A 22,689-nucleotide genomic window follows, 5' to 3' on the forward strand; every position below is an offset into this window, starting at 1 on the left:
CCTCACAGTGGCAATCAGATAAATAAGAACCTGCGTGTAACAGTTTTGGTTTTTGTTCTTCATTTAAAAAAATTACAAAAAAAAGGTAAGTTGCAAACTTACAAAACAGGTTAGTGTCACATTCTCCCCCCAAACTTGTTCTTCAAGATGAGTTAGAGAAAAAGAAAGATGCGAAAGCCGTGGAAAAGCTGGAACGTGGCTGGGGATTCAGGGCCCCGGCACGTTTCATGCCCAGCAGTGCCCCTGGAGATCTGCTTGGCTTGTGCAGAGGGCTGGGGTCAGCAGCAGGGACGCAGGGCATGGGAGACAGGAGCAGCAGAGTTTGCAGAAGGGGGAGGTTAGCGGAAGTCGGGAGCCCCCCCAGGTCAGTTTTGACATAGGGATTGGAGAAAGGGGGAGGGGGTCATGAGACACGACTATAATTCCCCTTCTCCCTGGGAGACACTCACACCCCCACACCCAGTGCTTCCAGCGATCGCCCTTCACATGAACTTTTAAACAGCCCAAGAAATTTGGCTAACACATTTAGAGCAACATTAGTGCTTCCGAGGTCCGACATGGGGTGGGGCGGGGCTGAGCTGGGGTTGCCAGCCCAACCACCCCATCAGGCAAGGGAGGCTGGGCTGGCATGGGAAAGCTCTAGCGCGAGGGGGGGGGGTCACAGTTCTGCACCCCACCTAGGGAGAACCCACTCCAGGCTCCACTGCTTGGGAAGGCAGGAAGCCATCAGCCCAGTCCAGCTTCCCTCATCCCCCCCACCAAGTTTCAGCCCCCTCCACTCCACCCTCCCTTAATCTAGGGCAGAGAGATCATGTCTATCTGGAAATTTAGCATCTCTGCAGGAGCAACAGGACAGTTTAGGATTTGAATCTCCTTTTTATGCCTCCCAAAACTAATAGCAGCTGGGGGAAGGGTAGTCAACTGGGATACAGGGCCCCCCCCGCACCCCAACTCTACCCCGCCAGTATAGCAGCCCCCCTCCCTGGCACATGGGCAAGCTGGCAGTGGCATCAAACTCGCAAACTCGTTTCACTTGTGCCCTCAGCCAGAGGCTGGGACTCCAACAGGCAGCCCCACAGCAGGGAAGCAACTGGATGCCACCAGCAATCGGAGCCCCAGCTCAGGCTGCCTGTAGGAGCCCCGGGGCGATGCTGCAGTGAGGTGGCCCTTGCTGCATCACCTGCTAGACATCAGGGAGGGCGGAGTGGTCCCCTGCTCCCATCACTCGGGCAAAGAGAAAAGGGCCGTGTGCCTGTCCTTAGGCAGAGGCTGGGGCGGGGGGTAGCAGCTGGGCTGGGGAGGGCAGCGAGGAACAGCTATCCTGTAGCAGGCCTCGGCCCCCAGCTGCAGAACCTGCTCCACGCCTCTGCCAGCAATGGGGATTACAGACCCCCACGATCCAGCCCCCCTCCCCCTGTGGGAATGCAGCGCAAGAGGCTGGGGCCGGTGTGCATGCAATAACCAGACGGTGAGTGACTATGGCGCACAGGACGGGAGAGGCGAGCACTCAGTATAACCCTTTCCAGTCCAAGGGAGATTCCTTCCCACTCCTCCCCTCCTGCAAGCTCATTCCAGTCTTACAGTGCCTCTTCCCAATCACCCGTGGCCAACGGGGCCTCAGCAAGTCCTACGGGGGAATCCCTCCCCTCAGCTTCCTGTGGGTTGCAATCTCCCTTCTGCAAGGTCCAAAGCACCTCCTCCACATCTGGCTGGAAAGGGTTAATGCAGGCCGCCTTCAGAACTCCACTTTGCATGCTGGGAAGGTCTCGTCCTGCATGGCCACCGTACTGTTGCTGCCCAGCACCGTGATGCCCAGCTCCTGCTGGCGCTCGTGGGTTTCCTGGTACCATTCATGCATCACCAGCGAATCAAAGGTTGGGATCAGGGTCACCTGAGGAGACCAATTTGATACAGTCACTCAGAGGCAGCAGGGTCTAGTGGGTCTGGCTTCTATTTCCAGGCTCTGCCACTGCCCTGCTGAGGGCATGTCATGTCTCTGCCCGTTTCCCCTCCCACCCTTTGTCCAGTCTATTTCAGACCCCAGCTCTTTGCAGTGTGTCTGGGCCCCACAGGGCTCTGATCTCAACTGGGGAGGGGGTGCTGCTGTGTTACAAACACGCTGGTGGGGCAGCCAGAGGCCGGAGCGAGGGGGAGGCTCTGCCTTCCTCGAGATACAGACAGAGAGCCTCAGCCTGTCTCCAGTGGCTTCTGTGCCAGCTCAGAGCTGCCATCACTTGTGCCAAACGGACACTGAGGGACACCAGTGACCATCCCACAGGTGAGGTCACAGTTTGCAATTCAAAGGTCAGGGCCCCTCCTGCCTCAGGAAAACCCAGCCACCCCTGCTCCAAGCCACGGCTATGCAGCCGAGCCCCCTATGTCGACACCTCCTGCACCAAGCCTAGCTGGGCCCACAGACATAGCTGTACCCCGAGGGCCTCTGCGCTGCAGGGTTGTCAGGGTAGCTGCTCTCGCAAAGGGCGATTCCCCCCCACACACTCCTTGCCGACACAGCTACACCGGCATAACTCTGCTGTTCACACCAGGCCAGAGTCCAGTTCCTTGGAGGCCTCTGCTGATTTCCCCCCTCCCCCCGCAACCCCCTATAGCAACACCCCCGGCTGAGCCAGACGCCCCGAACGATACATACTGGGGATTTGTTGGATCCAGCCAGTAGGGGGAGCAGGTTCTCCCCACGGAGACCAGCAGCATCCACAGCCAGCTGGATGGTGCAGCCCACGCCCGCAGAGATGGGCTGGGTGGAGCAGCACTCCTGGCTCCTGCTCAGGGCAGGAGGCAGAAAACCCCCACCACAGTGGAGGGCTTGGGGCTGGAGCATGGGGCAGGAATATGGTTACCAACAAGGCCCCCCCAGCCTGCCTGGCCATGCTCAATGCTGCCCCCTGCTGTCATCCCGCCAGCCTCACCTGGACATCGCTCCTCCAGTGATGTTTGCCCGACAGCAGTGCATCCAGGATGGGTCGCATGACGCCCTCTTTGACGTGGTCGTCTCCGCTGATGACGTAGCAGAGGGAGCGGATCCGCCGGAAGAACTCCTCATCCACCGTCCTGGCGCTCCAGGAGCCCGGGATGTAGGCCAGGTCCAAGTAGATTGGCAGCTCGGGAGGAGAAAGGGCTTTAGAGCCTGAAATTGCAAGACAGGGTGGACCTTTTAGACACAGGGGGCAGGGCCCGGGCTCCAGCAGGGAATGCCAGGCAGCCTGGTACACGAGGATCTCACTACCGGAGCACAATCAGTGATTTCAGGAGCCTGGATTTCGGACACCGCAGAAGGGCTCAATCTGTGCCCAGTGCTGAGTCTGGCCCCTCCAGGCATCTCCCCTTGGGACACCCAACAATGGCCAGTCACTGGACACTCTGATCCAGGATCCCAGGTTCTCTCTCGCACACCTGTTCAGCTGCTGGGGCATTCCCAGGCCTGTCTCTTTACTGGAGCTTTAACTCCATTTTAAATCCAGGATCTCGTTCCCTTTGTGATTAGGGACGGTCACTGCATCTGCGTGAGCCTGGCTGCGCCCGGGAGGGTCACTAGCTCCCTGGGCTAGGAGGTTGCGCTGCAAGATCTCCCAGGGTCCAGACAGCCTAGGCAACAGCTGGCCAAGGCTCCCCTCACTGCCAGGCTCACATGCCTCAACTCAGCCCTGAAGGAGCCTGCATCTGGGGCAGGGCCAGCCCATTCTCCGTGGTGCACTCCCCCGCAGCCAGAGCAGCTCACACTGGCACATGGGAACTCTGTTGGTGCCCATGGTGCCACCAGCAACCCAACTCCTTCCACAGGCCAAAGAGCACCCCGGGCTGCAAGGACCCATATATCCTCCAGCTCCTGAGCCAGCCAATCCCCCCCTGGCCTGGGTCAGCATGGGAGTTGACAGGCCCTGTTCCTGGCTGGGGATCAGCTGGACTCTATGCCCCATCCCCACTCCGTGACCGTTACCTGCGGGAGATGATCTGCCAGCTCCCGAGAGTGGCCTGGCTCCAATGCTGCGGCTCGTGAGGGAAGCTCTGGTGTCCCCACCAGCCCCGAGGCGCGGGCCCTTCTCCATCGGGGTGCCCTTGGCTGGGGGAAGCGTCCTGACCTTGTCTGCTGAGCCCATGGGGCCTCTGGCCTTGCTGCCCAGGGTTGGGTGTTTGGGGGTTTCAGCCTTCTGGGACACAGGGGCTGAGCCCAGGCGGGAGGGAGTCCTCTTCACTTTGCTGGCAGGCTCCTTCTTCCCCCCACGGGCCTGCTCCACGGGCAGGGCCTCCGGATCCACCATGCAGATGCCAGGTTGGGCAGGGAGGGGGCAGGGGTCTTTCAGGGGGCCTGGAGGAGGGTCTCTGGCCCGGGAAGGGCCCCTGGCCAGGTGCTCCAACTCTTCGTCGGAGTCCAGCCCGCCATCGGCCGTGATGGAGGGGCAGTCCTCAGTGGCAGGAGGGATGTCCGAGTCAGAGAGCGTGGGGAGGGACTCGCTCCCAGAGGTGGGAGGGGTCTCGGCACCCTGCAGTGGCTGCAGCCGGCGGCCCTGGCTCCTCTGGCCTCTCCTCTGGGCCAAGGGCTTGGCTAGCTCCTGGGAGAGATCGCTGTCATTGGACAGGTCCCGAGGGCTCACTGTGAGGGAGGGGGGGCGCTCAGACTTGGGGTGCTCAAACTCACAGGGCGACACCAGGCACAGGTCCACGTCGTGGGGTGAGTTGGAGCGACGCCCGTGCCGGCGCAGCCCATCTGCCCCGTCACTGTCCAGCCGCTGGGCGTGGTGGCAGGGCCGGATGGGCAGGGACAGCCCACTTTTGCCCACCGAGGCATCTGACTCTGGGGTCAGCCCGCCCCCCTGCGGCCGGTTCAACTCCTCTTGGGGCGACTCAGTCACCGGAGGCAGCACCTGCTCGAAGGAAACCGACAGCGACTCGTCCACCTCGGTGGAGTGGGGAGAACCCACCTCGGCCGGCAGGGAGGGGGTGGTGATGGTGGGCGAGACATCGGGGAGCTCGTCCTTGAAGGGGCTGAGGGACAGGCAGCCCGCCTGCTTCTCGTGGGAGGAGCTGGAGCTGTCGTGGGAGGAACGACAGGAGTTGAACTGTTTGTTGTCGTTGGGGCCCAAAGCCGGCTCCTCTACCATGACTGCATCCTCCACCGGGGACTGGTGGAACGGGGTGTGCCCAGCACTGGCTGGCCCCGAGCTGGAGGGGGACATCATCTCCAGGGTCTTCTCCTCAGAGCTGCCGCATGGGTCCTCAGTGCCCTCCTGGCAGTGGTTGAGAAGCCCTGTGGGCGTCAGGTCAAAGTCCACGCTGCGGTCGCTCTTGGGGGTCTTGGCGAGGGGAGAAGGGGGCCAGATGGCTTTGAGTGGGCTGGTCTCTAGGTACCGGAACCGCTGGGGGCTGTCCAGCTCCTCTGGGTCGACGCCGTTCTCCTGGCAGTCCGTGGGCCCCAGCCCGGTGCAGCCAGCTGGGCCCTCGGTGCCGGCACACTGCCCAGCCTCCCCATTCTCCAGCGGGGACAGTTCCAGCTCGCTCTCCGCCGTGGTGATCCCCTCGTCTGTCAACTCCTCCTTCCGCCCGGCCTCAGCGCCCGCCAGCGCCACCTCTCGCGTCAGGGCCTCCAGGGACAGTGACTCGGAGCCGCCCGACACACCAACCTCAGGGCTCGGGGGCTTTTTGCCGGCCACACCTGCCTCCTTGGCCGCTTTGGCCTTGGGCTTCTCTGGCTCCTTCTTGAGATTGGATTTTTTAAGGCTCCCTGTTCTGAGTGCGAGCTTGCGGGGCTCCAGCCCGGGTGGTTTGCGGGCAGGGGGCTTTGCGGTCTTCCCCTCAGCCTTGCTCTCCTTGGCATCCTTCCGCAGCAACTCAGCTTTCCCCTCCCTCTTCAAGGCCTTCACCTCCTTCCTGCCATCCGCCTTCCCCTCGGTGCAATCTTCCTTCTTCAGAGGCCTCTTCTCCTCCTTCCTCGCCTCCTGGGGCAGGAGCTCTTTCTTGGGCGGGGCCTTCTCCTTGCTCAGCTTCAGCCTCACGTCTGGCTTGAGCTTCTCAGCTGAAGAGTCAAGCTTGGCTCTGGGGTCCTTGGCTCTCTCCTCCTCTGGCCCTGCCTTGGCCACCTCACTCGGCCCCCTGGCCTTCTCCTTGGGCGCTGGCTTCACCTCCTTCTTCTCTGCCTTGAGGGCTTTCTCCTTGGGAGCCGGGGGCCCAGCCTCCACAAGGCTCAGTTTGGAAGCAGACCGGAGGCTCTCCTTGGACGCCAACTTGAGGCTCTCCTTGCTCTCCGCCCTCTTCTGTGTGAGCTGCTTCTCAGGACGGGGAATGGCCAGCGACTTCAAGTCCTTCTCAGTGACCGCTGGGTGCTTCAAGAACTCCAGGTGCTTCACCTTCTCCAGCCCCTCCAGGATCCTGCCCTGTGGGGTGCAGCCTGGGAACAGGACCCGGATGATCTTCTCCAAAGGGCTGGCAGGATGCCAGACCAGCAGGGCGCAGACAGAGGTCAGGCACTGCAAGGGCAGCTCCTGCTCGCTGGTGTGGCCGTCGCCCGGCCAGTGCTGCAGCAGGAACTCCAGCTCCTTGCTGCCCCGCACCGGGTTCAGCACGTACATGTCCAGTCTGCCAACACCCATTTTTTGGAACAGCACCGTGGGCTCCACCTTGGGGCCGCTGTCCCTGCAGAGCAGGTTGGGCCTGATTCCCAGCTTCTCCAGATAGCGTAGGGTCAGGCTGGCTTCATCACAGCTCTTCAGCACCCTGGAGTTCCCCTCAATGCCCTTCAGCTTCTCCGACGCGTTGAGGAACACGACTCCCAGCTCGGGGGAGATGAGGTTGTTCACCCAGTCCCCATTGCTCTGGGAACCCTGCGAGGAGGGGTCCTCCTCCAGCTCAGCGACCTTCCTCTGCAGCAGGCTGTTGACCCCCGGCAGGCTGTCCGTGCCGACGTGCGTCACCAGGATGGAGTCGATCCGGTCCAGGTGGCGCACCAGCTTCCAGAAGGAGGATTTGGGGTTGGATCCCCCGTTTACCAGGACATTGAACCCATTGACAGCGAAGAAGGCTGTGTCCCCCCTCCCGCCAGGGAAGACGTAGCAGCAGGGCTTGGAGAGCTTCAGGAAGCCCACCATAGTCGGGGGCTCCAGGAGGTCGAAGGGGGACTGTGGCTCCAGGGACTCAGAGAGGTATTCCACGAACTCCTGCAGCCCCTCCATCTCCGGCAGCACGCAGCCCGGGTTGATCCGCAGCTCGATGAAGTCCTGGAGGTTGTGCTGCTCCAGGCTGGAGTCCTGCCACTCCCCGAAGTCAGGGCAGCTGACCGTCAGGCTAGCCTTGGCCGAAGGGTCTGCAGAGCTCAGCATCTCCCCGACCTAGAGACACAAGCCAGAGTCAACGGCAGCACATGGCGGAGTTCAGTGTAAAGCAACAGGCTGCTGAATCATCCCTTGTCAGCAGATCCAGAGCTCCAACCAGCTCATCTTAGGAGCTAGACAGATACTCCACCTCCGACCTGGACTTAAACATGAGTTCCTAGAGGGGTAAGGCCAGTCGACAGCCAACGGACAGTCCCTCCCACCCTCCTTCACCAGTATAGGGAAGGCCCTGGGAGGGCTGCCATCCCACAGCAGCATCACTCAGCTCAGCATCGGGCCCCCTGTGGTCTGTGCTACCGGATGACCATGCACTGGGGCGCGCATCACTGCGAGCCCAGACTCTTCTCTTTGCATCCTGGGAACGTGCCCCACGAACTCCGAGAGCAGCAGCCCACCCACCCCGCACCTGATCCTCCAATTCCCTCCCCACCCGCCCCCCACTTCCTAGCTGAGCAGCGCTGGCTGCTGGTGTGATTCAGAGCTCGCTACCTCTGAGCAAGGCCGCATTCATGGAGAAGCGTGGGCGCAGTCCCAGGGCTGCTGGGGAAGGAAAGCCTTCGCCATGCACGGCAAGGGGACCCGAGCTTGCCAGACTTCCGGCAAGACTGAAACTGCTGCGACACCTGCTAGACGGTGGGGGAGAAGAGGCCCCATACGGGCAGTTCTGGGTGCAGCACGGAACAACAACCCAGCTCCATGGAAAACTGCTCCATCAGCACTAGAGAGACGGACTCTGCCAGCCCCACAGGGCTTGGCTGCTGGTGCCTGGAGCTGCACATTCAGGCAGCTTATGGCCAGCCCAGCTGGGGCTCAGGATCCAAAGGGCTAGTGAGAAAAAAGTGACCCGGGTCCAGAGGGGCCCAACACTGGAGTCACCTTCACTGCCAGCTGCCATGTCAAGGTTCTGCAACGCTTCCTCCAGCAGTCAGAGATGAAAACGCACACGAGCCCCGAGCTGGGAGAGACACACGCATCTGTCTCCGAATCAGACAGTAGCGGGATCACCGAGGCCTCTCCCCCAGCCCTGCTGAGAGCCAGAGCTGCCTGACGGAAGGCGTTTCCTGGCCCAGGGCTGACGGCCCCGAGGGTCAGCCGCCAAGGGGTGGATCACAGGCACTGTGCCAGGACACACCTCTTTGTCCGTGAAGATCTGGATGAAGTCCCGCAGAGAGAAGCAGCCCGTCTGCAGCATCAGCTCCCCGGTCTCCTCCACGCAGGGCCCGGCAAACACCAGCAGCTTGTGCTGGGACACGTCCGTGATCAGGTTCCGCAGCTGGGGACAGAGAATGGTTGAGTTCAGCTGTCCCCACCACACAGGCACACCGGCCTACACCAGCTCGATGGGGATCTCTGCTGCCACACAATGGAGCCGAGACCAAGCACTGGGGGCTGGGGACCGGGCCTGCAGGCTGCTCCGAGCGGGACCCTTGGGCTGGGGAGACAGCAGGGCGCTGGGTCTGATGGAGGGGGAGGACAGAACATGAAGGGAATACAACCCCCCCTACTCCATCCCCACAGGGTGGTCTTGCAGCCAGTGGCCTGGCACCTTCTTGCCCCCCAACATGGTAAGGGCCCCATTGGACCCTGGTTCCCCCCCATACCTGCTCACCTCATCGCATAGGGACTTATCCGAAGGGTTGAGCAGCACCAGTGTCTCCAGGACATCGCCTCGGTGGTGGAGGGTCCGCTGACCTGCTCGGGAACAAGAGGCCTTGGTGTTAAGAGACCAGCTCCCCCAGTCATACCCAGGCTTTGGCCCCCACCTCCTCCAGGGAAGGGCCAGGCTGGCCTGAGAGCTGCACAGAGTGGGGCTGCCCAAGACACATGCCAGGCAGCGAGGAGCCTCCAGAGGGGAGCTCAGCAGGTTGGGAGACGGCAGCATGCCATGCAGCACTCAACTGGCACAGTCTGCCCCAATGTATGCAACCTGGCCCAGAGCAGGGAACCCCAGGCAGCTCCCGGCTGGCCCAAGAGGTCGTTCAGAGCATGCATGGTTTGCACCACTGTTCCCCCCTGCAATGACACAGCACTGCCCCCCAGAACCTCTGGGACCCCAGGCATGGAAAGCACAGCCGGGTGGTGTTTCAGGGAGATGCCTGTGCCGGACGGAAGCCAAGGCTGACTAAGGAGACACCTGTCAGGCAGTGTAATGCAGAGACGGCTGCCAGGCAGGAGGCAGGGACGGGCAGACGAAGGCTGGTTTTGGGGCTGAGTCCCTGGCTCTGCCACAGGCTCCTAGTACCCTGCAGCAAGGTGCTGAGTCTGTTCCTCAGTTTCTCCACCCGGGAAGCGGGGCGACCCAGGTCAGCCTCTGGAAGGGCGATGGGCGAACACGAGAGAATGGGGTACCCATAACTCCTGATGGAACATGTCACAATCCCAGCTAAAGCTAGAGGTGCCGGACGGGCTCCGTGCACTGGCAGCTCCCGCAGAATCCAGGTCCAATGGGGAGTTTGCCCAGCACAAGCTCCAGCCATCCCCAGGCAAGACCAGTCATTCCAGCAGCAGGCAAGGGACACAGGCCCATACACAGATCCCGCTGCTGCATGCCCCCTTCCCAGCCTCCCCTACCACTTTCAGCCAGGCGGAAGCAGGAGTTCCAGGCCGGGGTCATGGCTGCTGCAGGCCCCCGCTGGCTGGGAAGCGGAGTTGTGAGCCCGGATACTGCAACAGAGGCCAGCATATCTGCTGAGTTGAAGGACGAGACACCCCACCCGCCTTCCTTCCCACTGCGGAAGAAGGAAGGAAGCAGAGGGGCTGACTCAGCCCATGAGGGGACCCGCCCCCCGCCCCCGTGTTCTGCATCAGATATGGAAATGGCACAGGAGCTGGACAGGGATTGTTTTTAAGCTACAAACACAATGCTCTCGACCCCACTGGACAACAGGCCAGGCCCAGAACAGTTGGACGACTGGGCCCAGCCAGTCTGCTGCAAGGTTGGGAACAGACCCTGAGAGCCCTCACCCTAGGCACGCTGGAGCTGCTCTCCCCTCTGCAAGGACGGTCACAGGCCAGCAGAAACCCAGGCCCACTCAGGGCTGGTCCCGTGCAGCCCTAGCTGGAGGGCAGCGTCAGGGCTGCTGGCGTTTCCTGCTCTGCGCCCAGATGATGCGGCCCCAGCTCAGGAAGGTCAAGGGGACCAAAGCTGCCTTCCTGAGGCCGTCAGCTCACCACCACCTCCTCCCTGCAGGTGTGTGCGCAGAGGTGGGGAGCAGCCCAAACTGCTCCCCCCAGCCCCATTTTCCTTCCCAGGGGCAGGACTGGGGTGCAGCCCAATGAGTGTCTAGGGATACCACTGAGCCCCTCCCGGCCAGCAGCTGCAGGGGTCTCAGCTCACTCCACCTCCCACCCGGAGCATGTGCCGCAGCGTTCCCAGGCGGGGAACTCTCTGGCAGGGCCCATCTACCCTGCCTAAACGCCCCCCATCATGGCCACTGCTGGACAACTGCTCGGACATGCTGCATCCAGGGGCCCTGTCTGCTCACAGCCCCAGACCACGCCGCAGCGCCGGAACTCAGACCATGTGTCCCTGGGGAGCCGGTGCCTTTCACTGGAGCAGGCAAGCTCCCAAGAGCAGTCACACAAGCCCAATCCTGCCCCTTCCTAGATTTTTGCGGCGACTCCCAGAAGCCAGAGACCCAAGCTCTGTGCCCCCGGGCACGCAGTCAGGCAGTGTGCAGATGGCATCTAATGCAGACAGCGGTGCTGCCCATTGCTGGAGGGTAGCAAAGGGGCAGAGAAACGAGGCTGAGTGTGAAGCAAAGGAACAGAGACTTTCCCACTACTCTACGAGCAGGCAGCCCAGGACCCTAGGGAACCGGGGTTGGGGGGAGGCTCAACCAGGGGCCCCAGGCACGTCTCCTATGTTAGCACCCCAGGAAGGGAACTGCGTTGGCTTTAACTCCAGGTGCGCAGCCAGCTCCCTGGGGAACATGTGCAGCGTTCACCCAGAGCACAGAGGAAAGCGGCTCCATTGAGCTGCTAACAATCTGCTCTGCATGCCCCAGCTCACAGGGCTCCAGGCTCAGAAAAGCCAATTTTCGGTTTGAGGGGAAGGAAGATCAGAGGGACAATTAGGCCACAGGGCACCTCAGGGTGTTGACGCTGGGGAGCCCAGCTGTTTACTGCAGTTCAGACCCAGGAACGAAGAGAATTTGTGAGCCTGCCAAGCCTGAGCCCATTGGTGGTTGAAGTCCCTCTCCATGAGCTAGCTGGCTGCTGGGCTGAGTGCCTTGGGGGCTGGAGGCCTGTACCCCACAGAGTCACTACGGGCTAGCCTGGGACTCGGAAACCCATATTCAGTTCCCTGCTCTGCCAGAGACTGATCTTGGGCAAGTCACTGCCTCACTTTCCCCATCTGCAGAATGGGTGTGCGTGATTTCCATGCCTCCCAAGGGTAGAGGATGGATCGCGGGGCTCAGACACTAGGAAGCTGGACTGACTGAAGCCAGCCCAAGCTCCCAGCGCCGACGCAGCAGTACCACTTGGAGGCATTTCACACCCTGGTAGCTATTCCCATACAGCTCCCTGCACCTACCTGCTGTGAGAGCCAACGGCACTGCACATAGCCAGCCTGTTCCCTGGCGGGGGAATTTACAGGACTGGGCATCAGATACCTGCCCAGCCCCAGGGGCCATGGGGACAATAGTGCTGATGGACTGCACATAAGCAGCTGAAATCTGAGCAACGCTGGTCTTCTGAGCTCTCCCTGGGCTCCACGCGGGGCACACGGCAGGGCACTCTCTCTGGTGCCCCATTGGTATCCGAGGCTGGGGGAGGGTTTTACCCATAGCAGCAGCACTCTGGTGCCCCATTGGTATCCGAGGCTGGGGGAGGGTTTTACCCATAGCAGCAGCACTAGCTGGTGCCGATAGCATTTGAACCCAGCCCAACTGGTGCCTCTGCTCTACCCATGTCAGAGGAGAGGGATGCTACCAGCACAGGAGCCTCTCTAAGCTCTTTGGGGAAGAGGCTCTGCTCTGTCTGTACAGCACCTAGCACCCCCAGACAGCCAAGCTTCTCCCAACTCTGGAGCACAAGGCCTGGCTTCCCCTTGGCCAGCCTCCAGGGGTTACGCTAGGAAATCACAAGCCTGTCCTGCTCCACCCTCGGGGTCCCCGAGCTCTTCAGCATCCCTGGAAAGGGGATGGTCTGCAGGAGCCAGCTACGCCTGGCATGCAACCGGGAGCTCAGACCCTCATGCAAGGAGCCCCCTGCTCTGGATGCCTTAGAGAAGGGGGTAGGGGAGGCCGTACCCAAGTGGGTTAACCCTACACAGTGGAGCAGCAGGCACCCCCCCGGCCCTCCCAACCCTTGTGTCTAGGCACAGATGTGGTGAACCAGCAGTTTCCCCACCGACAAGTATCTGGCTACAGCATGGTTTTGACTTGGAGTCAAGACGTCCCACTCTGAGCGAGTTGGACAGAACAAGCCCATCCCTCGGTCTGGGAGGGCCGACCCGAGTCTAGACACAGCAGCTGGAGGTGGGGGCGGGGGGGGGGGGAAACGCAGCCAGGAGCCAGCCTGGGCATGACAAGGCCTCACTGGACAGGACATGGAGAGGGCTGCCGGTCCGTCCTCCCAGCACGGGAACTTCTCTGTGAGCTGCTCCGCAGGAAGAATCAGCACGTTTGTCTGCTTGGAGGGGCCAGGACAGGGGCATCAGCTGAGGGAGAGCGCATGCAACTCGGCACAAAAGCAGCTTTGTAGCCCTGGCTAAATGTTTGTCCAACCCAGCAAAACACCATCAGGAGAGGGCAAGGTCCGGGTCTGCAGCTGACCAGCAGCCCCCAGAGTGACCCCTCCCCACACAGCAGGAAGGACAGAGCAGCCTCCCTGTCTATTTCCAGCTCACTGGGCGGCTTGGCTTCCCCCTGCAGTCTGGGCTGAGATACGGATTAAACACTGCTAAGATCCAGGCCGGGTGTGCATGGAGGGGGTCACGCAAGGTTTCTGCCGATGCAGAGCAGAACACGAGCTCCCAGATGCTGGTTCTGCTGCTGGATGTGTCAAGGTGCACGTTGCCGTCTGCTCCTGGTGGGTGTAGCCAGCACTTCGTCAAGGGCAGACGGCATGGATCTGAGTGGCATACAACCCCTCCCTCCCAACGAAGCCCCCCAAAACCTGAGCAAAGGGGACCAGTCCTATGCACCCCCAGCCTCAAAGGGAGCAGTCAGGAGTGGAGATGCTCAGATAGTGCAGTACTGGGGGGCACTGGAGTACCGCAGACAGGTTATTCCCAAAGCTACTTCCACAGCAGGGTGGCTGTTCGTGAACACCCTCCCCAACCCCTCACAGCAAGACCAGCTCGGAGCGGAGCTGCTGCCTCACTCCAACTACGTTCAGTCAGTTGGACTTGCAATAGATTCCCCCCAGAGCAGGGCGAGTTCTGGGCCAAGCAGCCTGGAGATCCCCTTTAAATACTCCGGAGTATCCCAGAGTGTGGGGACAGGACAGTCCCTGGGAATTCACACTGGGGAGTCCCAACCTGAAAGCAGCATCAGGCAGGCAGAGAGCCATCTCCAGCAAGGTGCCAACCCCACAACAGCTGGGCTGCTCTTCCCAGAGGGCTAGGGGACTGCACAGCTGGGCAGGTGGAGACGGGAGAGGCCTGGCAGATCGCCCTCACCTTTCACAATGCTGGAGAAGGTGGCCGAGTGCCGGGACACAAACAGCTTCAGCTGCTCGTCCAGGTTGCAGGAGGCGAGGTCGATGTCCCAGCAGCGGATCCCTGGGGAGAGAGAACAATCAGCACCCACAGCTCTCAAAGGGGTGCAGAGACCATCCCACCCCGACACGGCCAGGAGAGGCACCAGGCTCACGGAGACCAGCCACCGCAGAGATTCCCAGGGGCTGATCTTGGCTGTGACCAGTCCCCCCCCAGCTGGGCAAGTAACTTCACCCTCAGTGGCTTCTGCCTCCCTGCCCACCCGTGGCATGAGGCCAGCTACCTTGGCACAGGGGCGAGTGATCGGTCTGCTCTGAGAGCTTCACGCCTGGGGGATGCAAGCACCAGGGACCCTGTGCAAACCTGGCTACAGGGGAGAGGGAGCTGACATGCCTGGCTGGCTGGGCAGATTCCCCTCCAGCATCATGGACAGTGAAGCCCCCAGAGCAGTCCCCTAGAGGGCCCCCTTTGCACAGGCAGCTGCCAGGCCAGGCCAAGCCAGGGAAGGGGAACTGGGACCCACAGAACTGCCCCAGGTGAGGAATATGCTGGGAGGGGATGGGTCAGCAGGGAGTTACCTAGTGGTGGGTCCGCTCTTGCTCTCCTCCTGCATGTGGGGGGAGGATCAGTTACCAGCCAGGGAAGTTGGGGGAACCAAGCTCCCGCCCCAGGCTTTTTAAACCCTGGCACGGCACCGTCTCGCAGAACAATCCGCATCAGGCAGAAAGGGCCCCTGCGCCAGCCGGGCACACGGCACCCAGCCCCGTCCGGAAAGAAGTCTGCCGCCTTGCAGGGCTCTTTGCGCCCCATGTCGGGCATACAGTGCCCTACCCAGCTAGCAGCCCAAGGAGCAGGGATGGGAGCTCCACCCAGGGGTGGCTGCCCCCTCATTGTAAGTAACAGGGAATGCACAAAATGGACCGTAGGGAGGAGTCCGTGACTCTGCACCATAAGTCACGCGAGCCGCTCGCAGCCGAGGGTGGTGCTAATCCCCACTCGGGGACAGACCGGAGGCCCAGGTTACAGCGCACGCCACAGAATGGCCCCGCTGTGCATGCAGAGACCCCCCCACTGCCGCACGGGGAGCGGAAGGGGTAATGCAGATGCACGCTGCGCAATACAACACAGTTGCCATCACTTCTGCAAGCAGGGGTGGGGGGGGTAAAGTGACTAGAAGCCACAGCTCCTGCGCTAGGCCTGCCCCTCCGGGCTGAGCAGAGGGAGTGGCACTAAAGGCTTGTGCTGACCCCCATCCTCATTCCCACATGCAAGCATTAGCCTTCCCAGGAAGGGCCCATGCCTCCTCTGGCTAGTGCCCAGCCCTGCAGGAGCAGCCTATAAACATGAGCAGCTTCTAGGAGACGAGTCCCTTCAATAAAATGCAGCGTGATCCGGGCGCCCTGACAGCTCCGCGCAGCTGCCCAGCCCACGGCACAAGCTGCTGCCACTGGCCACCCAGTTGCTGGAAGACCCGCAGGTTCCTCAGGGCAGGGCGTGTGCTAGGCCAGCAAGGACGTCTGGGGGCCTACAAACAGCCGTGGGGGAGGCAAGGGCTTCTGGCTGTGGTAACAACAGGCCATTTCCCTATGCTGCTTGGCCAGGAAAAGGACAAGCACCCACAAACACCCGCAGGGGCCAGGCTAGTGCAAGAGAGGGCAGCAAGAGCTGCTCCCAGCCCTAAGAGGGGAGGTCAGTGCAGCACCAAGGGAGCGTGGAGCCGAGTGCTGCCCTGAACCCTTGCCAGAGAGAGAAGGGGCCTATGCCAGCAACAGGCAACCCAGCAAGCCTAGCCTTCAGCAGCCCTGCTCCCACACTGTCCTGGTTTAACGGGGCTGCGACGAGGGAGGGGAAGGAAACGGAGGCAAAGTCGGAGGGATGTCTGTCTGTGTCGATGCTCAGTGGCAAGGAACCCAGAGGTTCCAGCCGGGATCCGAGTCCTGGGACTTTCGGCCAAAGGCACGTTGGACCCAACAGGCCAGCGCTGTGCCCCTCAGCCCTGCCGCGGCATCCAAACAGCCCCTGGGTGACCTGAGCACTCGACATTCCAGCAGCTCCGGTGAGGGGCTGGGAGACGCTGCCTGCCTGCCGCAGCTGACAGAGGAGCAGCTCCCCAGGCACACCCAGCCCCCAGACTGCTACACTCACAGTCCGCAAGGCGACTGCGCCACTTATGCCTGCGAGAGATTCTGCCTCCAGTATCTCTGCAGACCTTGAGTCTCCAGTGCCTCTGCAGAAAAGAGGTAGTGAGCAAAGGCACTTCTAGCCTTCCCTCCCGCCGCCACCCACAGCCCCAAGGCTACAGGGCCGGCTGGCACAAGACAGCCTCTTCCATGTCTGCACTGACCTCCCTTCTAGTCCAGCCCAGGGCGCCTCTCGCCCCCTAACCTGCAGCTGCCCCCATGCCAGATTCCCAAATCGGCTCTTCCTCACAACCCAGAACTAGAGACACGAGTGGCAAGGGGGGCCCAGATGCCAGGCAGCCCAACCAACCAGCTCCAGCTGCGTTCCAGGCTAGGAGTCACTTTTGCAGCCTTCTTCCAAACCGATGGACCCTCCGTTTTCTTCCCGGAGGTCACAGGTTCAAACCCCGGCCCAGACAAGTAGAGGTTCGACCGTTACCACATGCTGTTTGGTGGCCCTCGTGGGAGGAGTGCAGTAGCTCACAAGCAGGTTCCCCAGGGACAGCTGTTCACATCACAGCGCACTTGGCCCGTTCAGTCCTTGGCCTCTGCCACCAAGCAGGAGCCCCCCTTGCTGAGCAGGGCTAAGGGGTGCTGGCAGGGCAGTACAGGAAGCTGGCACTGACCAAGTGTGGCTAAGTACAGCTCAGTGACCATGGGTGTCACTTCACCTGCATTTGAGTCTGACTAGTCCCTGCTCACATGCACTGACTGGGTTAACATGGGGGTCTCACAACAAATTCAAGTCCCATCCTGCTGCACAGCAGGGTCACTGCTACTGGCTCGAAGTTTGCAGCAGCTCCCACACCTCCTTCAAGCAGAGTCTGCAGGCCAAGCCAGGCCCCACACAGCTGGGCTCTGCGCTGTTCCTCACCTCAGCCCTTACCAACCCAGCCGCCCTGCCCATCTCTCTTCGCCCCCAGCTCCTTACTGCTTGGAGACTTACTGGGAACTGCTCTGATCTCCTGCCAAGGCAACAGCGCCAGGCTGCCTCGTTCAGCACCTGTGATTGAAGAGGCCCCTTGCAGGCACAATACCAGGACCGCCCTGCCTTTGCCAATGAGACCTTACGCTGCCAAGACCTGCACAAGCCGAGGAAGAGCCAGCTGCATTGCGTTCTGCCTCCTCGGCCACAGATCACCAGCACAATTCCAAGCGGAGAGCCTGCTAGGACAGTGTCCGGCCCAAAACTCTCAGCAGCGGGGAGGGTGTTTAGCTGCTATGTCAACTCAGCCAACATGCTAGGAAACCCCGACAGACTGTAGCAACAGCCCAACATGGCAGGAACCATCGCCACCTCGGCTGTACACAACACTTGACTACAATCCCTTTGTGGCTCGCTTCCTGTTTGGTGGCAAGAGAGAGACCTGCATGACAGGGCAGCATGTCAGCCGGAGGCTGAGCTCATCATGAGGCCCTGGAAAACAGAAAGGAATATCCACAGCCAGATAAGAACAGAGCCAGCAGGAATAGTGTCACCCAGGCTTAAGTAACTTAAGAGGCTTCCCCCTAAGATTGCATTAGAGCGACTGTCTGCAGGCCGGGTGACTACTCAGCAGGCCAAAAGAGGGACAGCTGGACCGCCACAGTAGGCGATGCTAGCCAGGAGTGGCATCAGCGTGCTGGCAACAGAGAAGAGATCAGGAACCTGCTCCCAACCATGCTATTTTTGTCCACAGAACTGAGTCTCGAGGCTTGTAAATAGGGTTGATGATTTCATAGGAGACTATTACACTGAAGGGAAACTGAGGCACAGATGTGCAGGTCAGTTCTGGCAAAGCCAGCAATAAACCCCAGGGGTCCCAACTCCCAGACCTCTGCTCTAAGCAACAGACTCCCGCACCCCTCCAGTGTGGGAACTGAACCCACTGGGATGATTTTGCTGAGTGAGGACAGGTCTGGCTGGAGGGGGATCTGCCATACTGGGTCAGACCAAGGGTCCATCTAGCCCAGTATCCTGTCTTCTGACAGTGGCCAATGCCAGGTACACCAGAGGGAATGAACAGAACAGAGGATCATCAAGTGAACCATCCCATGTTGCCCATTCCCAGCTTCTGGCAAATGGAGGCTGGGGACACCATCTCTGCCTGACCTGGCAAATAGTCATTGATGGACCTACCCTCCATGAACTTATCTGGTGCTTTTGAACTCTGTCGGTCCCGCTCGGGCACGAGACAGGACACCAGTAGGGAAGAGTCCAGGGCAATTCGGACAGTTCTGAGGCATGGGTCAGTCGCCCCATGACCAGGGTGATCAGGGCCCCCGGGGCAGCATGGTGGAGAAACTAGGTCCCAGTATGCCCACCCCGAAGACAAAGGGGGGGGGCCTGATAACATATCTGGAGACAGCGAAGGGCTGTTATAAAGAGAATGGTGATCAACTGTGCACCATGTCCGCAGAAGGTAGGATGGGACGTAATGAGCTTAATCTGCAGCAAGACAGATTTAGGTTAGATATTAGGAAAAATTCTAAGTAAAGGATAATTAAGCTCCGGAATAGGCTTAATTAGGCACAGAGTCAGAGCATCTATGGCATTTTCCACATTTCCTAGACACCGGGACCTGGTGACACATGCTGATGCTCCAGCTGACCCCCTGCCCCCAGCTGAGTAACATCCTTCTCCAATTGGGGTTTGAAAACGAAAGGTCAGAAAGGGTCAGAGCCCAACTCCCTCCAGCCACTGGCTCCAGAACACTCATGGTGAGTCAGCTCGAAGACAACAGGATCAGATCCCCCTGCTACCCACAGACTGCTTTATCCCAGGGCTTCAGACCTCCTGACGCTCGCCAAGTGGCTCCTCAGGGAAAGGAAGCCAAGCGTGTTCCCCCTCACACAGCCTCCCCTGTGAGTTCAATGCACTTTGGTTTAGAGACGCACACTCCCTGCCCCAGACGGCTGGTGGAAATCTTTACAATTAGACTTCTGCCCCCTTCCCTACAGATTTCCATTTTTAATGGTCGATGGCCTCTGAGTCAGCCCCCGGTTAAATGAACAGGGCAGCTCCTTCCTCAGCTACTGCTTCAGGTTCTCCCCAAGCTCCAATACACTTCACACGCTGACGGTTTCTTTGCAGCCGTAACTGCCCGAGGTTTTACAAGGTTCAGTCTCAGCTCTCGTGTGAGAAGCCCATCCGTGCACCCCCACTAGTCCTTCGCGGCTTCCCACATATCTGGGCAAGCACCCCTGGGGAGAACAGAGCCATTCCACAGGCCTGGCTGGGACATGCTTGCCACATGCGGGATGTTAACGGAGGTGGGTCAGGAGCATCTTTAAAGGCAGTACCAAAGATGTGCCTTCAGGTTCCGAACATGTTACAGGTTCCTTGATGTTTACCACTTAAGACAGGTGCTCTCTTGCTTCCCCTGGAGGCATGCAGGAGTGACTCAGCTGCGCCAGCCTCAGCCAGACAGAAGAGTGTTCCCTCCAGCTACGGGAGCGCAGCCGCCTTCCCAGGCTGCTCTTCAAGAGGCAGCACATGCATTAGCAGCGGTGTTCCGAAAGCGAAGGACAGCCGCTGCATCTCTGCCTTCTGCCTCCCCTGTTACCCTACGCCCTTGTACAGCAGCCAGCTGTTCATTCCTGTCCCACACTCGCCAACTGGGCTCCTCTCCCCACTCCAGGAGAGCGGGTTTGCACCCTGCGGCCACTAATGCTTCAGGAATTCTAACCCCAGCTCATCAACAAACCCCAGGCCCCTGTACAGCCACCGTGTGGGGATTACAGAGCCGCAGCCTGTTTCACTCTCCTCATGTCTAGTGATTTACAACCGGCTTAGCAGGCAGGCCTCCTGCCCATTGCATGAGCCACCAGGGCAGCAAACAGGGAATGAATCCACTGGTATTTTTCCTCCACCATCCCCCAGTCTGTGGAACCGTTAACGATCCTTCCAACCAAAGGGAGATGGTGCAAGATTGGGGGGAAAAAATGCAGAGTTGCACAAACCTTGCTCAATGGAACAGTGTTGGCCATCCAGGCTGCTTACTCAGTTCACACATGGTATATATGTTTTTTTAAAGATCACTTCCAAATTTGTCCCCCCTTCCAGGCCTTGAAAGCACCCTCCGCGGAAGGAGACACTAGCTCAGTTCTCACCCTGCCCACAACACCTCTAGTCCCCAGCGTTAATACAGTTAATGCCAGTGCCAGGCTAAGAACACGGAACCCCCGCAGCCAGCCAACTTCCAAACATCCCATTCCAGGCCAAGGTTTTAATCACTGGCTCGTTAACAGTAAATGCAGATCCACAGCACATCCTTGGAGGAAGCCATGAAGCAGGTTTAATTACAACTCAGCCCTTCCTAGTTTCAGCTGGCAGTTTCCTCAATCGATGCTGATCCAGTAAGGCAGAACACACCCTGACAGACCAGAGCTCCAGATCACTTCCCGATGCCAGACGGCTCTCCAGAGGCCCAGCGCGGGCCAGCTGCCCCATCCATCATGTCTGATACTCCCCCGCCTCGCTCTAATTTCTTGAGTTGCAAACAGGTCCCAGCCCATCCCAGCGTTAACAAAGCAACCCCCAACCTTTGTCTGCTACTGCTACGCTCAGCACCATGGGCCTCCATGTACAGCGTGCCCAGGTGCAGCTAGATGTCTAGAGGTGGAAATAGGATGGAATTACACATATGCAAAAGGAACACTAAGCAATATAAGTGTCCCGAATTCACGCAGCTGGGAACAGCCCTGCTGTCACCCCCACCCATGGTAAAAGCACCATGAACTGCTCCCCACCCTCCACAGGAGAGCCTCCCTTTAAACATAAGCAATAATTAGGGGGGCTGCACTAGGCTACCACAACTGGACTTTACATACCCTTCCCCCACCTAGTCTGAAGTATCAATGCCCCCCCCACCACCCCAGGAGAGAGACCCCCATTGTGCAACTCAGTAAGAAGGGAAATGAGAAGAGGTGCTTCAATGAATGGAGGGGCGCTACACCCACGCACAGGGCACGGCTACATGCGGGGGTGTTGCACCTTGCACGTCCATAAACCAGTGCAAAGGGGGAATTGCCCCAGTGCCTCAGTGCACATGGGTCAGCATGAAATGCAGCAGGGCAAGGGTAAGATTCGGGCCATGCTACACAGGGGGGTGGGAAGCAGGGCCAGGCACCAACGCATAAGACAGAACCCCAAAGGAGAACCCCTGCGGAATTGGGGCACCAACGCGAACGAGGGCAGCAGAGGCACGGTGCATGATGCACGAGTGCAGCCTCACACCCTGGCACATGGGGGAGCCCCTGGACACAGAAGATATGGGCCCTCCCACAGGTGCCTGCACCGGTGCATGGGGGAGCCCCAGGAAAGCACGTGCCACGGACACAGCAGCTGCGTGTACTGGTGCATGGGGGAGGCCTGGGAAAGCGGGGGGGGGGTGCCGCCCCGGACACAGCAGCTGCGTGCACCGGTGCAAACAGGGCAATGAATGGGACCCGCAGCGCCTCGGCCCGTGCTGCCCAGGGGCTGCAGCGACGTAAGGCGGGGGGGAGGGTGCACGGCGCTGCTCGGGCCTGGGGGCTGCAGCGACGTAAGGCCGGGGGGAGGGTGCACGGCGCTGCTCGGGCCCGGCGGGGGGGGGGAGGTGCACGGCGCTGCTCGGACCCGGCGGGGGGGGGAGGTGCACGGCGCTGCTCACCTCTCTCGAGCGCGGCCAGCGCGGCGCCCAGCAGGCCGGGCCGGTGGCAGCCGCCGCCCACGATCACTAGCAGCGAGTAGCGGCGGGGCCCGGCGGGCTCGAGGGGCGGCGCCTCCCCCCGGCTCGCGCGCTCCGCGGCTCCCGCCGCCGCCGCCATCTTCCGGCCCGGGCTCCAGCACGACGTGCGGTGCTTGGCCCCGCCCCTCCACGCTTTTACGTCACCGCTGCGAAAACCCCGCCCCGCTGATGTCATCGCCGGCCAATCAGGAGGCACGAAGGGGAGCCCGGCTGGGCGGGGCTCTTAAAGGGGCCGGCCACGAGGAGGGGACAATCGGGGTGGGGGTGTCAGAGGGGAAAGCCCAGGGGCCAAAGGGGGTGGAGCTGGGGGGATTCAAGGGGGGGCATCCCGGCTTGGGGGACCTGGGGGGGATGGGGGCATCAGGACTCATGGAGACTGGGGGGCATTGGGACTGGGAGATATGGGGGCACTGGGCTAGGGGGACCTGGGGGGGATGGGGGCTTCAGGACTTATGGAGACTGGGGGGCATTGGGGCTGGGAGATCAGGGGGCATCAGGGCTTGGGGGGCATCAGGACTTATGGATACTGGGGGGCATCGGGGCTGGGAGGTCAGGGGGCACTGGGGCTAGGGGGACCTGGGAGGGGATGGGGGCATCAGGACTTACAGAGAGTGGAGGGCATTGGGGCTGGGAGATCAGGGGGCATCAGGGCTTGGGGGGCTTCAGGAATTATGGAGACTGGGGGGCATTGGGGCTGGGAGATCAGGGGGCATTGGGGCTAGGGGGACTGGGGGGATGGAGGATGGGGACGTCAGGACATATGGAGACTCGGGGGCATCGGGGCTGGGAGA

General features: G+C 60.8%; 1 protein-coding gene across 1 annotated transcript; it reads right to left on the minus strand.

Annotated features, from left to right (window-relative positions):
• Positions 1 to 37: 37 nt before the first annotated feature.
• Positions 38 to 21,899, minus strand: MAP1S (microtubule associated protein 1S). Its single transcript, XM_030540319.1, has 7 exons — positions 21,821 to 21,899; positions 13,969 to 14,070; positions 8,950 to 9,032; positions 8,473 to 8,613; positions 3,956 to 7,337; positions 2,928 to 3,145; positions 38 to 1,891 (listed from the first exon to the last, which is right to left on the minus strand). Exons 4-7 carry the CDS (start codon positions 8,530 to 8,532, stop codon positions 1,736 to 1,738), a joined length of 3,816 nt encoding a protein of 1,271 aa, XP_030396179.1. The 5' UTR covers positions 8,533 to 8,613; positions 8,950 to 9,032; positions 13,969 to 14,070; positions 21,821 to 21,899; the 3' UTR covers positions 38 to 1,735.
• Positions 21,900 to 22,689: the final 790 nt, after the last annotated feature.

This window comes from Gopherus evgoodei, chromosome 22 (assembly GCF_007399415.2).
Source record: "Gopherus evgoodei ecotype Sinaloan lineage chromosome 22, rGopEvg1_v1.p, whole genome shotgun sequence".
Classification (NCBI taxonomy): domain Eukaryota; kingdom Metazoa; phylum Chordata; order Testudines; family Testudinidae; genus Gopherus; species Gopherus evgoodei.

Excerpts from the sequence above, each read along its gene's own strand:
- MAP1S (XM_030540319.1), bottom strand. The coding sequence starts at position 8,532 with ATGCTGCAGACGGGCTGCTTCTCTCTGCGGGACTTCATCCAGATCTTC. Across the intron at positions 3,146-3,955 it reads TGGCAGATCATCTCCCGCAG|GCTCTAAAGCCCTTTCTCCT; the intron begins GTAACGGTCACG and ends TTGCAATTTCAG. Across the intron at positions 1,892-2,927 it reads ACTGGAGGAGCGATGTCCAG|GTGACCCTGATCCCAACCTT; the intron begins GTGAGGCTGGCG and ends TGGTCTCCTCAG.